The sequence below is a fragment of the Microcebus murinus genome, chromosome 20 (genome assembly GCF_040939455.1).
Source record: "Microcebus murinus isolate Inina chromosome 20, M.murinus_Inina_mat1.0, whole genome shotgun sequence".
NCBI classification, from domain to species: Eukaryota; Metazoa; Chordata; class Mammalia; order Primates; family Cheirogaleidae; genus Microcebus; species Microcebus murinus.
The window spans coordinates 37,769,211-37,784,927 of record NC_134123.1 but is presented as its reverse complement, the minus strand read 5'-3'; the positions used below and the strand labels follow the sequence as shown (position 1 = coordinate 37,784,927).

The 15,717-nt window shown below is 48.0% G+C and overlaps 1 protein-coding gene across 1 annotated transcript in view; it reads right to left on the bottom strand.

Annotated features, from left to right (window-relative positions):
* TXNRD3 (thioredoxin reductase 3) overlaps positions 1–15,717 on the bottom strand; it is a 42,403-nt gene that overhangs the window by 15,208 nt on the left and 11,478 nt on the right. Inside the window, exons 4-10 of the mRNA XM_075995950.1 lie at positions 14,393–14,497; positions 13,259–13,331; positions 11,252–11,371; positions 9,009–9,151; positions 6,315–6,430; positions 4,860–5,085; positions 536–628 (exon numbers count right to left, since the gene is read on the bottom strand). Of these exons, the coding sequence (XP_075852065.1) occupies positions 536–628; positions 4,860–5,085; positions 6,315–6,430; positions 9,009–9,151; positions 11,252–11,371; positions 13,259–13,331; positions 14,393–14,497 (876 nt within the window). The remainder of the gene's footprint in view (positions 1–535; positions 629–4,859; positions 5,086–6,314; positions 6,431–9,008; positions 9,152–11,251; positions 11,372–13,258; positions 13,332–14,392; positions 14,498–15,717) is intronic.

Genomic DNA, 15,717 nt, shown 5'->3' with positions numbered 1-15,717 from the left:
CAGCTACTCAGGAGGCCGAGGAGGGAGGCTCGCTCCAGGTCAGGAGTTGGAGGCCAGCCTGAGCAAGAGCGAGACCCCGTCTCTACTAAAAAAAGAAAGAAAGAAATGAGCTGGGCAACTAAAAAATACATATACATATAAAATGAACCAGGCGTGGAGGCTCACGCCTGTCGTCCCAGCTACTCGGGAGGGAGACCAAGGAGGGAGGCTCGCTTAAGGTCAGGGGTTAGAGGCCAGCCCGAGCAAGAGCGAGACCCCCGTCTCTACTAAAAATAGAAAGAAATTAGCTATATATAAAAAATGAACCGGGCGTGGCGGCTCACGGCTGCCGTCCCAGCTACTCGGGAGGGAGGCCGAGGCGGGAGGGCCGCTCCTCGAGGTCACGAGTTCGAGGCCAGCCTGAGCGAGAGCGAGACCCCCCCGCTCTTGCTCCTGGCGCCGTTTTTCCCATAAGCCCCATCTCTGCTAATTTGCGGGCGTTTTCCATCGCTTAACGCTGAAACAGACAGACAGACAGACAAAGAACAGAGCTCACCGTGTTGTACACGCCGCTGATGGTTTCCGGCCCCTCCGTGGATTTAGCCACCACTTTCAGCTTTCCTGGCGACCCTTTCTCCAGCTGCTGGATCTGACAAAGACAAACAGCGTAAGGACTGCGTGTAAAGGCGACAGAGAACACAGGGACCGGAGCGCCCGTGCACACGCGTGTGCGCTTCTATCTGCACGGGGAGGGCGGGCGGCGCCCACGCGAGCGGCGTGTCTCAGGTGTCCGGGCTGGCCGGAGACAGGGAAAAGCGAGACACGTTCTGCGGGTGGAGACGGGCTGGCGCGGGCGTGGGGATCACAGAAGGAAGCCCTGAAAAGGAGAAACGGAGGGACGCTTCCGGGCGTTGGCTTAGCGACTTCGCAAACCGGGGTGCCAGGGCAGGTCAGCAGGGGACGAGAGTGGGCCCCGGGATCTGGGGGGGGGGCTCAGACGCTTTTAAACAGGGGGGGCCACCGTCCCTCAGGCCGTGGGAGAGAGGGGCGCACGCTCCGCACATGCGCACCGCGGGCCCGGGACGAGCCGGCCGTACAGCGGGACAGGCAGCGACCGTACAGAGGGACAGGCAGCGGCCGTACAGAGGGACAGGCGGCGGCCGTACAGAGGGACAGGCGGCGGCCGTACAGAGGGACAGGCAGCGGCCGTACAGAGGGACAGGCAGCGGCCGTACAGAGGGACAGGCAGCGGCCGTACAGCGGGACAGGCAGCGACCGGCCGTACAGCGGGACAGGCAGCGGCCGTACAGCGGGACAGGCAGCGACCGGCCGTACAGCGGGACAGGCAGCGACCGGCCGTACAGCGGGACAGGCAGCGACCGGCCGTACAGAGGGACAGGCAGCGACCGGCCGTACAGAGGGACAGGCAGCGGCCGTACAGCGGGACAGGCAGCGACCGGCCGTACAGAGGGACAGGCAGCGGCCGTACAGAGGGACAGGCAGCGACCGGCCGTACAGAGGGACAGGCAGCGGCCGTACAGAGGGACAGGCAGCGACCGGCCGTACAGCGGGACAGGCAGCGGCCGTACAGCGGGACAGGCAGCGACCGGCCGTACAGAGGGACAGGCAGCGACCGTACAGAGGGACAGGCAGCGACCGTACAGCGGGACAGGCAGCGACCGGCCGTACAGCGGGACAGGCAGCGGCCGTACAGCGGGACAGGCAGCGACCGGCCGTACAGCGGGACAGGCAGCGGCCGGCCGTACAGCGGGACAGGCAGCGGCCGTACAGCGGGACAGGCAGCAGCCGCAAAAACACCGGGCGGGTCCCATGAACACACCCGGTGGCCCGCAGGCCTTAGTTTGAGGGCCCCTGATCTAGAGTCTCATTTTTGCCTTGTTAAACCTGAAATGCACATGAGAGAATCGAGTAGCGGAAGATTCCAGCAGGCAGTTCTAGAAATGAGCGTGGGGTTCGAGAGAGATGCCCGAGCACGAGACGTAAATCTGAGAGCTGTCTGCATTCGGATGCGACTTCAAACTACAAGCTTAAAGGAGATCATCCGGGGAGAAGTTCAGAGAACTGAAGAAGGGGCCAAGAGAAAAACTAACAGGATGGCCGGGCGCGGAGGCTCAAGCCTGTCATCGCTCTGGGAGGCCGAGGAGGGAGGATCATGCTCGAGGTCAGGAGTTGGAGGCCAGCCTGAGACACAGCGACAGCCCCATCTCTACTAAAAATAGAAAGAAAGGAGCTGGACAATTAAAAATATATAGAAAAAAAAAATTAGCCGGGTGTGGTGGCGCATGCCTGTGGTCCCAGCTACTCGGGAGGGAGGCTGAGGCCGGAGGATCGCTTGAGGTCAGCAGTTCGAGGCCAGCCTGAGCAAGAGCGAGACCCCGTCTCTACTAAAAGAATAGAAAGAAATGAGCTGGGCAACTCAAAATATATACAGAAAACAAAACAAACAAAAAAAAATGAGCCAGGCGTGGTGACACATGCCTGTACTCCCAGCTACTCAGGAGGGAGGCCGAGGCGGGAGGATCACTCGAGGTTGTCAGCAGTTCGAAACCAGCCTGAGCAAGAGCGAGACCCCCGTCTCTACTGAAAAAAAATAGAAAGAAATGAGCTGGGCAATTCAAAATATATACAGAAAACAAAACAAACAAACAAAAAAATTAGCCGGGTGTGGTGGCGCATGCCTGCAGTCCCAGCTACTTGGGAGGAGGCTGAGGCTGGAGGATTGCTCAAGGTTAGAAGTTAGAGACCAGCCTGAGCAAGAGCGAGACCTCGTCTCTACTAAAAATGGAAAGAAATGATATATAGGAAAAAAAAATGAGCCGGGCGTGGTGACACATGCCTGTAGTCCCAGCTACTTGGGAGGGAGGCTGAGGCCGGAGGATTGCTTGAGGTCAGCATTTCAAGGCCAGCCTGAGCAAGAAGAGCGAGACCCCCCACCTCTACTAAACCAAAATAGAAAGAAATGAGCTGGACAACTCAAAATATATGAAAAAAAATATATGAAAAAATATATGAAAAAAAAATGAACCAAGAGTTCGAGACCAGCCTGAGCAAGAGCGAGACCCCCATCTCTACTAAACAAAAATAGAAAGAATTTGACGGACAAGTAAAAATATATAGAAAAAAAAAATGAGTGGGGCGCGGTGGCGCGTGCCTGTCGTCCCAGCTACTCGGGGAGGGGAGGCTGAGGCAGGAGGATTGCTAGAGGTCAGGAGTTCAAGACCAGCCTGAGCCAGAGCGAGACCCCGTCTCTACTAAACCAAAATAGAAAGAAATTAGCTGGACAACTAAAAAAAATACATATAGATAAAATGAGCCAGGCGTGGTGGCGCATGCCTGTAGTCCCAGCTACTCGGGAGGGAGGCCGAGGCCCGAGGAGGATGGCTCGAGGCCTGGAGCTGGAGGCCGACGACACCAGGAGGCACGCTCCAGCCCGGGGCGACAGACAGAGGGAGGGAGGGAGGCTCTGTCTCCCCAAAAAAAGAAAAGAAAAGAAAAGAGAAGAGAAGAGAAGAGAAGAGACAAGAGAAAAGAAAAGAAAAGAAAAAAGAAAAGAAAAGAAAAGAGAAGAGACAAAAGAAAAGAAAAGAAAAGAAAAGAAAAGAGAAGAGAAGAGAAAAGACAAGAGAAGAGAAAAGAAAAGAAAAAAGAAAAGAGAAAAGAAAAGAAAAAAGAGAAGAGAAAGAAAAGAGAAGAGAAAAGAAAAGAAAAAAGAAAAGAAAAAAAGAGAAAAAAGAAAAGAAAAGAGAAAAGAAAGGAAAAGAGAAAAGAAAAAAGAAAAGAAAAGAAAGAGAAAAGAAAAGCAAAGAAAAAAGAAAGAAAAGAGAAAAGAAAGGCCAGGCGCGGTGGCTCACGCCTGTAATCCTAGCACTCTGGGAGGCCGAGGCGGGCGGATTGCTCAAGGTCAGGAGTTCAAAACCAGCCTGAGCAAGAGCGAGACCTCGTCTCTACTATAAATAGAAAGAAATTAATTGGCCAACTGATATATATATATATAAAAAATTAGCCGGGCATGGTGGCGCATGCCTGTAGTCCCAGCTACTCGGGAGGCTGAGGCAGTAGGATCGCTTGAGCCCAGGAGTTTGAGGTCGCTGTGAGCTAGGCTGACGCCACGGCACTCACTCTAGTCTGGGCAACAAAGTGAGACTCTGTCAAAAAAAAAAAAAAAAAAAGAGAAAAGAAAAGAAAATAAAGGAAAAGAAAAGAAAAGAGAAAAGAAAAGAAAAGAAAAGAAAAGAGAAAAGAAAAGAAAAAGGAAAAGAAAAGGAAGGAAAAAAGAAAAGAAAAGAAAAAAGAAAAGAAAAGAGAAAAGAAAAGAAAAAAGAAAAGAGAAAAGAAAAGAAAATAAAGGAAAAGAAAAGAAAAGAGAAAAGAAAATAAAGGAAAAGAAAAGAAAAAAGAAAAGAAAAGAAAAAAGAAAAAAGAAAAGAGAAAAGAAAAGAAAATAAAGGAAAAGAAAAGAAAAGAGAAAAGAAAATAAAGGAAAAGAAAAGAAAAAAGAAAAGAAAAGAAAAAAGAAAAAAGAAAAGAGAAAAGAAAAGAAAATAAAGGAAAAGAAAAGAAAAGAAAAAAGAAAAGAAAAGAAAATAAAGGAAAAGCAAAGAAAAGAGAAAAGAAAAGAAAAAAGAAAAGAAAAGAAAAGAGAAAAGAAAAGAAAAGAAAAAAGAAAAGAAAAGAAAAGAAAAAAGAAAAGAAAAGAGAAAAGAAAAGGAAGGATTAAAAAGAAAAGAAAAGAGAAAAGAAAAGAGAAAAAGAAAAGGAAGGAAAAAAGAAAAGAAGAGAAAAGCGAGAAGAAGAAGCGAAAGGACCAGGGAGCACAGAGGAGGAGAGAGGGCCGCCGCGTGGCGGGCCGGCGGGCTCACCTGGGCGGGGACGAACTTGCGCAGGAAGGTGACGCCGTGCTGCTCCATGTAGGCGCTCAGCCTGTCGGCCAGGTCCTGGTCGAAGCCGCGCAGCACGACCGAGCGCACCATGACGGTGACGTCCAGGCCCAGGCCGGCCAGGAAGCCCGCGCACTCCAGGGCCACGTAGGACGCGCCCACCACCAGCGTCTTCCCGGGGCAGTAGGGCAGGGAGAACAGGTCGTCGCTGGAAAGACGGAAAAAAAATAATAATAATAAAAGACAAAAAAAAATTCACGGCCCCGCAGACTCGCGGACGCGGCCACTTATCCGCGTTGCCGTGCAAAAAACGCTCTTAATTTTTATTTTATTTTTATTTATTTTATTTATTTTTATTTATTTATTTTTATTTTTTTGAGGCAGAGTCTCGCTCTGGCGCCCGGGATAGAGCGAGCGCCGTGGCGTCAGCCTAAAGCTCACGGCAGCCTCCGACTCCTGGCCTCGAGCGAGCCTCCTGCCTCGGCCTCCCCTCCCCGAGCAGCTGGGACGACAGGGCGTGCGCCACCACGCCCGGCTCGTTTTTTCTCTATATTTCTTTTTTAGTTGAACAATTAATTTTTTTCTATTTTTAGTGCAGACGGGGTCTCGCTCTTGCTCAGGCTGGCCTCCAACTCCTGAGCTCAAAGGATCCTCCCACCTCGGCCTCCTCCCAGAGAGCTAGGATGACAGGTGTGAGACACCATGCCAGGTCACTATTTAGCTTGTTTTTATTTTTCTCAGACAGAGTCTCGCTCTGTCGCCCGGGCTTGTGTGCCGTGGCGTCAGCCTCGCTCACGGCAGCCTCCAACTCCTGACCTCTAAGCGATCCTCCCGCCTCGGCCTCCCCTCCGAGTAGCTGGGACTACAGGCATGCGCCACCACGCCCAGCTTATTTTTTCTATATGTTTTTAGTTGTCCAACTAATTTCTTTCTGTTTTTAGTAGAGACGGGGTCTTGCTCTTGCTCAGGCTGGTTTTGAGCTCCTGACCTCGAGCGATCCTCCTGCTTCAGCCTCCCTGAATAGATGGGACTATAGGCATGCGCCACCACACCCAGCTCATTTTTCCTATATATTTTTAGGTGTCCACCTAATTTGTTTCTATTTTTAGTCTAGATTGGGTCTCGCTCTGGCTCAGGCTGGCCTCCAACTCCTGACCTCGAGCGATCCTCCCGCCTCGGCCTCCTCCCAGAGTGCCGGGATGACAGGCGTGAGCCTCCGCGCCCGGCCACTACTGAGCTTCTTGTATGTACTTCACTGGGCATTAATTCAACTCCTTCGTGGAAGAATACAGAGAGTGAGTAAACTGAAAGCATGATGCAACTTATTAAAGTTAAATGGTCGGTGCAAGATGTAATAATTTCGCGGAAAAAAAAATGCAAGGAGTAATAATTTCATGGAAAAAAAAAAAAGAAGCTAAATGGTCGATTTAATCTTACCTAGTGATGCAGTATTCTTTATCTCCTTGGATTCCCAGATACCGAGGGCGTTCGCCGGTGGCCAGGACAAATTTTGCGGCAGTGAAACACGTTTCCTGCCCTTTCTTATTGGTTGCCTTGAAAAAAAAGAAAAGGAAATCGTACTTATTCAGTGAACACCATAGAGGGTCACAGAGTCTGCACCAAATTCTTTTTTTTCATTATTTACCTTATTTATTTCGGCAACTTGGGTGGAACTAGATTTTCATTTCTTTTTCTTTTATTTATTTATTTATTTATTTCGGTAACTTGCGTGGAACTAGATTTTTATTTATTTATTTATTTTTATTTTATTCATTTATTCATTTATTTATTTTCCGGTAACTTGCATGGAACTAGATTTTTACTTATTTCTTGTTATTTATTTATTTATTTTTTTTTGGTAACTTGTGTGGAACTAGATTTTTATTTATTTATTTATATTTATTTATTTGTTTATTTTCCAGTAACTTGCGTGGAACTAGATTTTTATTTATTCATTTATTTATTTATTTGTTTATTTATTTTCCAGTAACTTGCGTGGAACTAGATTTGTATTTATTTATTTATTTGTTTCAAATTTTTTTTTTTTTTTGAGACAGAGTCTCGCTCTGTTGCCGGGGCTGGAGTGCCGTGGCGTCAGCCTCGCTCACAGCAGCCTCCAACTCCTGGCCTCCAGTGATCCTCCTGCCTCAGCCTCCTCCCGAGTAGCTGGGACTACAGGCATGCGCCACAACACCCAGCTAATTTTTTGTATATATATTTTTAGTTGGTCAATTAATTTCTTTCTATTTTTAGTAGAGACGGGGTCTCCCTCTTGCTCAGGCTGGTTTCGAAGTCCTGACCTCGAGAGGTCCTCCCGCCTCAGCCTCCCAGAGTGCTGGGACTACAGGCATGCGCCACCACGCCCGGCTCATTTTTTATCTCTGTATTTTAATTGGCCAATTAATTTCTTTCTATTTTTAGTAGAGACGGGGTCTCGCTCTTGCTCAGACGGGTCTCCAACTCCTGACCTTGAGCGATCCTCCCGCCTCGGCCTCCCAGAGTGCTGGGATGACAGGTGTGAGCCACTGTGCCCGACCAAGGTACCAAATTCTTTTTTTATTTTTATTTTTTGAGACAGAGTCTCGCTCTGGCGCCCGGGGTAGAGTGAGTGCCATGGAGTCAGCCTCGCTCACAGCAGCCTCCAACCCCTGGGCTCCAGCGATCCTCCTGCCTCAGCCTCCCTCCCGAGTAGCTGGGACCACAGGCATGTGCCAACATCCCCGGCTAATTTTTTCTATATATATTTTCAGTTAGTCAATTAGTTTCTTTCTATTTTTAGTAGAGACGGGGTCTTGCTCTTGCTAAGGCTGGTCTTGAACTCCTGAGTTCAAACAATCCTCCTGCCTCAGCCTCCCTCCCGAGTAGCTGGAACTACAGGCACGCGCCACCACGCCCGGCTCATTTTTTTATATATATTTTTAGTTGGTCAATTAATTTCTTTCTATTTAGAGTAGAGACGGGGTCTCGATCTTGCTCAGGCTGGCCTCGAACTCCTGACCTGGAGCGATCCTCCCACCTCGGCCTCCCAGAGTGCTAGGATTACAGGCGTGAGCCACCACACCCAGCCTTAAAACTACTTTTATCAATCCTTTTATGAATAATATATATTGGAGTCCTAGTGAAGGTTTCATTGTATATATTTTTTACAGAAAGGGATCTTTCTAATAGATTGAAATTTAAACTGTTTAGTCTAGGCTGGGTGGGGAGGCTCACACCTGTCATCCCAGCACTCTGGGAGGCCGAGGCAGGAGGAGCGCTCGAGGTCAGGAGTTCGAAACCAGCCTGAGCAAGAGCGAGACGCCGTCTCTACTAAAAAAATAGAAAGAAATTAGTTGGAAAACTAAAAAATATATAGAAAAAAAATGAGCCGGGCGTGGTGGCGCATGCCTGTAGTCCCAGCTACTCGGGAGGGAGGCCAAGGCAGGAGGATCGCTCAAAGTCAGGAGTTCAAGGCCGGCCTGTGCAAGAGCAAGATCCGTGTCTACTAAAAAAAATAGGAAGAAATGAGCTAGACAACTAAAAAATATATAGATTAAAAACGTAGCCGGGTGTGGTGGCGCATGCCTGTCGTCCCAGCTATTTGGGAGGCCAAGAAGGGAGGATCGCTGGAGGTCAGGAGTTCGAGACCAGCCTGAGCAAGAGCGAGACCCCGTCTCTACTAAGAATATAAATTAACTGGACAACTAAAAAATATATAGAAAGAAAAAAATGTAGCCGGGCATGGTGGTGCGTGCCTGTCGTCCCAGCTACTCAGGAGGGAGGCTGAGGCAGGAGGCTCGCTCGAGGCCAAGGCGTTCGAGACCAGCCTGCTCGCAAGAGCGAGACCCCGTCTCTACTAAAAAAATAGAACGAAATGCCCTGGACACCTAAAAGACATATAGAAAGAAAAAAACGTAGCCGGGCGTGGTGGCGCACGCCTGTCGTCCCAGCTCCTCAGGGAGGGGAGGCCGAGGCGGGAGGATCGCTCGAGAGGCCAGGAGTCGGAGGCCGCCGTGAGCGAGGCTGACGCCACACGGCACTCGCTCCAGCCCGGGCGACAGAGTGAGACTCTGTCTAAAAAAAAAACAATAACAACAACAAAAAAACAACAAAAAGAGGCAAGTACGATCATAAGGGAAGTGGACACCGTACCTTTATCGTGTGATGTTCCACGAACTCTGCGTAGGAATTGACGTAGGTCACGGCTTTTTCCCGCAGTGACAGCCGGTAGCCCCAGTTGAGGGAGCTGATGTAGTTCTGAATGGCCTCCACCATGACCTCCCAGTTGTGCTTCACTGGAACGAGGCCAGCGGGGAGGGGACAAAAAATGAATTTTAGTTTTTTTTTTTTTTTTTTTTCGGCATATTACGGGGGTACAGGTTTTAAGGTTTCAATAAATGCCCTTCCCCCGAATTTTACGTTTAACAGTAAATCGAATATAACTACACGTGAGCCGTCAAACCCACTGTCTACAGGTGGACAGAGACAGTTAGCGACCTAAAGCGTTCTTTTCTGGCTCCTGGACTCGCTAGAGGACGTTTTCCTGTTTACGCTTTTTGACTTTCATCTCTGTTCTTTTTTTGACTTTCATTTTGACTTTCATCTCTGTTCTTTTTTTGACTTTCATCTCTGTTCTTTTTTTGACTTTCATCTGTGTTCTTTTTTTGACTTTCATCTGTGTTCTTTTTTTGACTTTCATCTGTGTTCTTTTTTTGACTTTCATCTCTGTTCTTTTTTTGACTTTCATCTCTGTTCTTTTTTTGACTTTCATCTGTGTTCTTTTTTTGACTTTCATCTCTGTCCTTTTTTTTTTTTTACTTTCATCTCTGTTCTTTTTTTGACTTTCATCTGTGTTCTATTTTTGACTTTCATCTCTGTTCTTTTTTTGACTTTCATCTCTGTTCTTTTTTTGACTTTCATCTCTGTTCTTTTTTTGACTTTCATCTCTGTTCTTTTTTTGACTTTCATCTCTGTTCTTTTTTTGACTTTCATCTCTGTTCTTTTTTTGACTTTCATCTCTGTTCTTTTTTTCTTTTTTTTTTACTTTCATCTCTGTTCTTTTTTTGACTTTCATCTGTGTTCTTTTTTTGACTTTCATCTCTGTTCTTTTTTTGACTTTCATCTCTGTTCTTTTTTTGACTTTCATCTGTGTTCTTTTTTTCTTTTTTTTTGACTTTCATCTCTGTTCTTTTTTTGACTTTCATCTGTGTTCTTTTTTTGACTTTCATCTGTGTTCTTTTTTTGACCTTCTTCTCTGTTCTTTTTTTCTTTTTTGACTTTCAACTCTGTTCTTTTTTTCTTTTTTCTTTTTCTGACACAGAGTCTCGCTCTGTCGCCCGGGCTGGAGTGAGTGCCGTTGCGTCAGCCTCGCTCACAGCAGCCTCCGACGCCAGGCCTCGAGCGATCCTCCCGACTTGGCCTCCCTCCCGAATAGCTGGGACTCCAGGCATGCGCCACCACGCCCGGCTCGTTTTTTCTAGATAATTTCAGTTGTCCACTGAATTTATTTGTATTTTTTTTTAGTAGAAAAGAGGTCTCACTGCTGTTCAGGCGGGCCTCGAAGTCCTGACCTCGACCTATCCTCCCACCTTGGCCTCCCTCCCAAGTAGCTGGGACTACAGGCATGGGCCACCACGCCCGGCTCATTTATTCTATATCATTTTAGTTCGCCACTGAATTTATTTGTATTGTTTTTAGTACAGACGGGGTCTTGCTCTTGCTCAGGCTGCTCTCGAAGTCCTGACCTCAAGCAATCCTCCCGCCTTGGCCTCCCTCCCAAGTAGCTGGGATGATAGGCGTGCGCCACCACGCACGGCTCATTTTTTTATCTATATATATATTTTAGTTGTCCAATTAATTTCTTTCTATTTTTAGTAGAGATGGAGTCTTGCTCTTGCTCAGGCTGGCATCGAATTCGTGACCTCAAACGATCCTCCTGCCTCAGCCTCCCTCCCAAGTAGCTAGGACTACAGGCATGCGCCTCCATGCCCGGCTCGTTTTATCTATATATATATATATATTTTTTTTAGTTGGCCAATTAATTTCTTTCTATTTTTTTAGTAGAGACGGGATCTTGCTCTGGCTCAGGCTGGCCTCGAAGTCCTAACCTCGAGCGATCCTCCTGCCTCAGCCTCCCTCCCGAGTAGCTGGGCCTACAGGAACTTACCACCACGCCTGGCTCATTTTCTCTATATATATACATATTTTTAGTCGTCCAGCTCATTTCTTTCCATTTTTTTAGGAGACACGGGGGTCTCTCGCTCTTGCTCAGGCTGGCCTCTAACTCCTGACCTCATCGAGCGATCCTCCCTCCTCGGCCTCCCAGAGTGCTGGGGTGACAGGGGTGAGCCTCCGCGCCCGGCCCCCAAATCCGTGTGCTGTATGCCAATACTCACCTTCGTGACTACAGTCCCAGCCGAACTTCCCGGAGTCTTTCAATGCCTGCCCTAGAAGGGCGGCTTGATGCATCAGCTTTTTAGGGATACAGCCTACGTTCACGCAGGTGCCCCCAAGACCTGAGAAAACAGAAAACCAGTTGTCATTGTTCCCCTGGGTGTGTGTGCATGTGTGCGTGTGTGTGCGCGGTTCACACACCACCATGGCCTTGTCATATTAGAACATTCGTGAAAAGCTTGAATGGAGGTGAGAACAACACCTCACTCCAAATTAATCACACAAGCGATTGTTTTATTGTTTTTTGGGGGGGATTTTTTTGAGACATAGTCTCCTGGGCTAGAGTGAGTGCCGTGGCGTCAGCCTCGCTCACAGCAGCCTCCAACTCCTGGCCTCTAAGCGATCCTCCTGCCTCAGTCTCCAACTCCTAGGCTAAAGCGATCCTCCTGCCTCAGCCTCCAACTCCTAGGCTAAAGCGATCCTCCTGCCTCGGCCTCCCCCGCCCCCCCCCCAGTTGCTGGGACGACAGGCATGCGCCACCACGCCCGGCTCGTTTTTTTTTTCTATATATTTTTAGTCGTCCAGCTCATTTCTTCCTATATTTTCTTAGTAGAGACGGGGCCTCGCTCTTGCTCAGGCTGGTCTCCAACTCCTGACCTCGAGCGATCCTCCTGCCTCAGCCTACAACTCCTGACCTCAAGCGATCCTCCCGCCTCAGCCTCCCTCCCGACTAGCTGGGAATGCAGGCATGCGCCTCCACGCCCGGCTCATTTTTTCTATATATTTTTAGTTGTCCAGCTCATTTCTTTCTGTTTTTTTTAGTAGAGACGGGGTCTTGCTCTTGCTCAGGCTGGCCTCAACCTCCTGACCTCTAGCGATCCTCCGGCCTCGGCCTCCCTCCCGAGTAGCTGGGACTACAGGCATGCACCACCATGCCCGGCTTATTTTTTTCTATATAATTTTAGTCGTTCAGTTCATTTCTTTCTATTTTTTTTAGTAGAGACAGGGTCTCGCTCCTGCTCAGGCTGGTTTCGAACTCCTGACCTCAAGCGATCCTCCCGCTTTGGCCTCCCAGAGTGCTAGGATTTCAGGCGTGAGCCACCGCGCCCGGCCTGCAAAATCTTACTTAATAATTTTTCTATTAACTTTCCCATATTACTACTTGTTAACTGTAATCTAAGACTCAGTTCTTTCATCTATGAAAACAGGCTAGGCCGGGCGCGGAGGCTCCCGCCTGTCATCCCAGCACTGTGGGAGGCCGAGGTGGGAGGATCGCTCCAGGTTGGGAGTTCGAAACCAGCCTGAGCAAGAGCAAGACTCCATCTCTACTAAAAATAGAAACAAATTAATTGGCCAACTAAAAACATATAGAAAAAATGAGTTGGGCGTGGTGGCACATGCCTGTCATCCCAGCTACTCGGGAGGAGGCAGAGGTGGGAGGATCGCTCGAGGTCAGGAGTTCAAGACCAGCCTCAGCCAGATCAAGACCCCGTCTCTACTAAAAAAATAAGAAAGAAATTAGCCGGACAAGCAAAATTTATAGAAAAAATGAGCCGGGCGTGGTGGCGCAAGCCTGTAGTCCCAGCTACTCGGGAGGGAGGCTGAGGCAGGAGGCTCGCTCGAGGTCAGGAGTTCAAGACCAGCCTGAGCAAGAGCGAGACCCCGTCTCTACTAAAAAAAATAGAAAGAAATTAATCGGACAACTAAAAACATATATAGAGAAAAAACGAGCCGGGCGTGGTCGCGCATGCCTGGAGTCCCAGCTACCCGGGAGGGAGGCCGAGGCAGGAGGATCGCTAGAGGCCAGGAGTTGGAGGCTGCTGTGAGCGAGGCTGACGCCACGTGGACACTCTAGCCTGGACAACAAAGCTAGATTCTGTCTCAAAAAAAACAAGAAAAAAGAAAATTGGGTAGTTATGCCCCTTGAGATTGTTGTGAGGATTAAACGAGGTGATCTACGGCAAACAACATAAGTAAAGAGCAGAGAACAACAAAGAAAAACGGCTCACCCCAAGATGTGCCCTGGGGCGAGGGCACCACGAAGTCCAGCACCATGACTTTCTTTCCCAAAATGGCAGCTTCCTACAAAAAAAAAAAAAGAAAGAAAGAAAGAAACGGCTACATATAACGATCTTATCATTTTCCTGATATTCCCCCAATTTTTCCTCTCGCCTAAATGAAAACAGACTTCTTTTTGTGAGATGACACAGTTTTTTTTTTTTCCCCAGAATTAAACTTGCTATTACGATAAAGTCTTGGATTACAACATTGTTAATAAATATTATTATTATTATTGTTGTTATTTTTTGAGACAGAGTCTCGCTCTGTCGCCCGGGCTGGAGTGAGTGCTGTGGCGCCAGCCTCGCTCACAGCGGCCTCCGACTCCTGGCCTCGAGTGATCCTCCTGCCTCAGCCTCCCTCCCGAGTAGCTGGGACTACAGGCATGCGCCACCACGCCCGGCTCGTTTTTTTTCTATATGTTTTTAGTCGTCCAGCTCATTTCTTCCATTATTTTTAGTAGAGACGGGGTCTCGCTTTTGCTCAGGTTGGTCTCAAACTCCTGGCCTCGAGCGATCCTCCCGCCTCGGCCTCCCTCCCGTGTAGCTGGAACTACAGGCGTGCGCCACCGTGCTGGGCTAATTTTATTTTCCTATATATTTTTAGTTGGCCAATTAATTCCCCTCTATCTTTTAGTAGAGACACGAGGTCTCGGTCTTGCTCAGGCTGGCCTCCAACTCCTGACCTCGAGCAATCCTCCCGCCTCGGCCTCCCAGAGTGGCAGGATGACAGGCGTGAGCCTCCGCGCCCGGCCTCAACTGTCCATTATTTCTAACTAGCAGGACTGCTTATCTTAACCACCAGGAAAATGATCTATGAGTATAGACATTATATTTTATTTTATTTACTTTTAATTGTTTTTTTAATCTTTTATTTTTGATTTTTCTATGTTTCCTTTCTTTAACAATAAATCTTGGCGAGAATTATTATTATTATTATTTTTTTGAGACAGAGTCTCGCTGTGTCGCCCGGGCCGGAGTGAGCGCCGTGGCGTCAGCCTCGCTCACAGCGGCCTCCGACTCCTGGCCTCCAGCGAGCCTCCTGCTTCTAGACGTCATTATAGATTGTCACTTCTATGTTCATACCTTCGCACACGCCAAGCCACCAGAGCCACCTCCGATGACGATGAGGTCGTAGTCATACGCCGAGTCTTCCTTTAGGAGTTTCTGTAGCAAGCCACTCTGATGAGCCTACGATTAAAAGCAAGAAGAAAGATGACCGAGTGACTTGAAGTTTCAAATCCGTTTCTTTGCGCCCTAAAGTCCAATCAGTGTGATTCCTTTCATAAAAATATCGCAGATGGCCGGGCGCGGAGGCTCACGCCTGTTATCCCGGCACTCTGGGAGGAGGCTGAGGTGGGAGGATCGCTCGAGGTCAGGGGGTCGAGGCCAGCCTGAGCAAGAGCGAGACCCCGTCTCTACTATAAAAATAGAAAGAAATGAGCTGGACAAGTAAAATTATATATAGAAAAAAATGAGCCGGGCGTGGTGGCGCATGCCTGTAGTCCCAGCTACTCGGGAGGAGGCTGAGGCCGGAGGTCAGGCCTCGCTTGAGGTCAGGAGTTTGAGACCAGCCAGAGCAAGAGTGAGACCCCCCCATCTCTACTAAAAATAATAGAAAGAAATTAGCTGGAAAACTAAAAATATCTAGAAAAAATGAGCCGGGAGTGGTGGCACGTGCCTGTAGTCCCAGCCACTCGGGAGGGAGGCTGAGGCAGGAGGATCGCTCAAGCTCAGGAGTTCAAGACCAGCATGAGCAAGAGCGAGACCCCGTCTTTAATAATAATAGAAAAAAATGAGCTGGACAACTAAAAATGTATAGAAAAAAATGAGCCGGGCGTGGTGGCGTGCACTTGTAGTCTCAGCTACTCTGGAGGGAGGCCGAGGTGGGAGGATCACTTGAGGTCAGGAGGCCAGGAGTTGGAGGCTGCTGTGAGCGAGGCTGACGCCACGGCACTCTAGCCTGGGCAACAGAGTGAGACTCCGTCTTAAAAAAAAAAAAAAAAAAAAAAAAAAAAAGCAGGTAAATAAAGAAATAAAAGGAAAAATCATAGAAACAACAAATTCAGAATTCATCTAAATTGCAATTGTGAATTTATCTGCATATTATTCAAACACAATCCAACTAGTCAGGGCTTACACTGAAGGACATAGACTTTTTTTGTTGGGGGGAAAGGAAGAAAGGAAAAGAAGAGAGAAAAGAAAAGAAAGAAAAGAAAAGGAAAGGAAAGGAAAGAGAAAAGGAAAGAAAAGAGAAAAGAAAATAAAGAAAATAGAATAGAGAAGCAAAGAAAAGAAAAGAAAAAGGAGAAAAGAAAAGGAAAGAAAAGAGAAAATAAAAGAAAAGGAAAGAAAAGAGAAAATAAAAGGAAAGGAAAGAAAAGAAAAGAGAAAAGAAAGGAAAGAAAAGA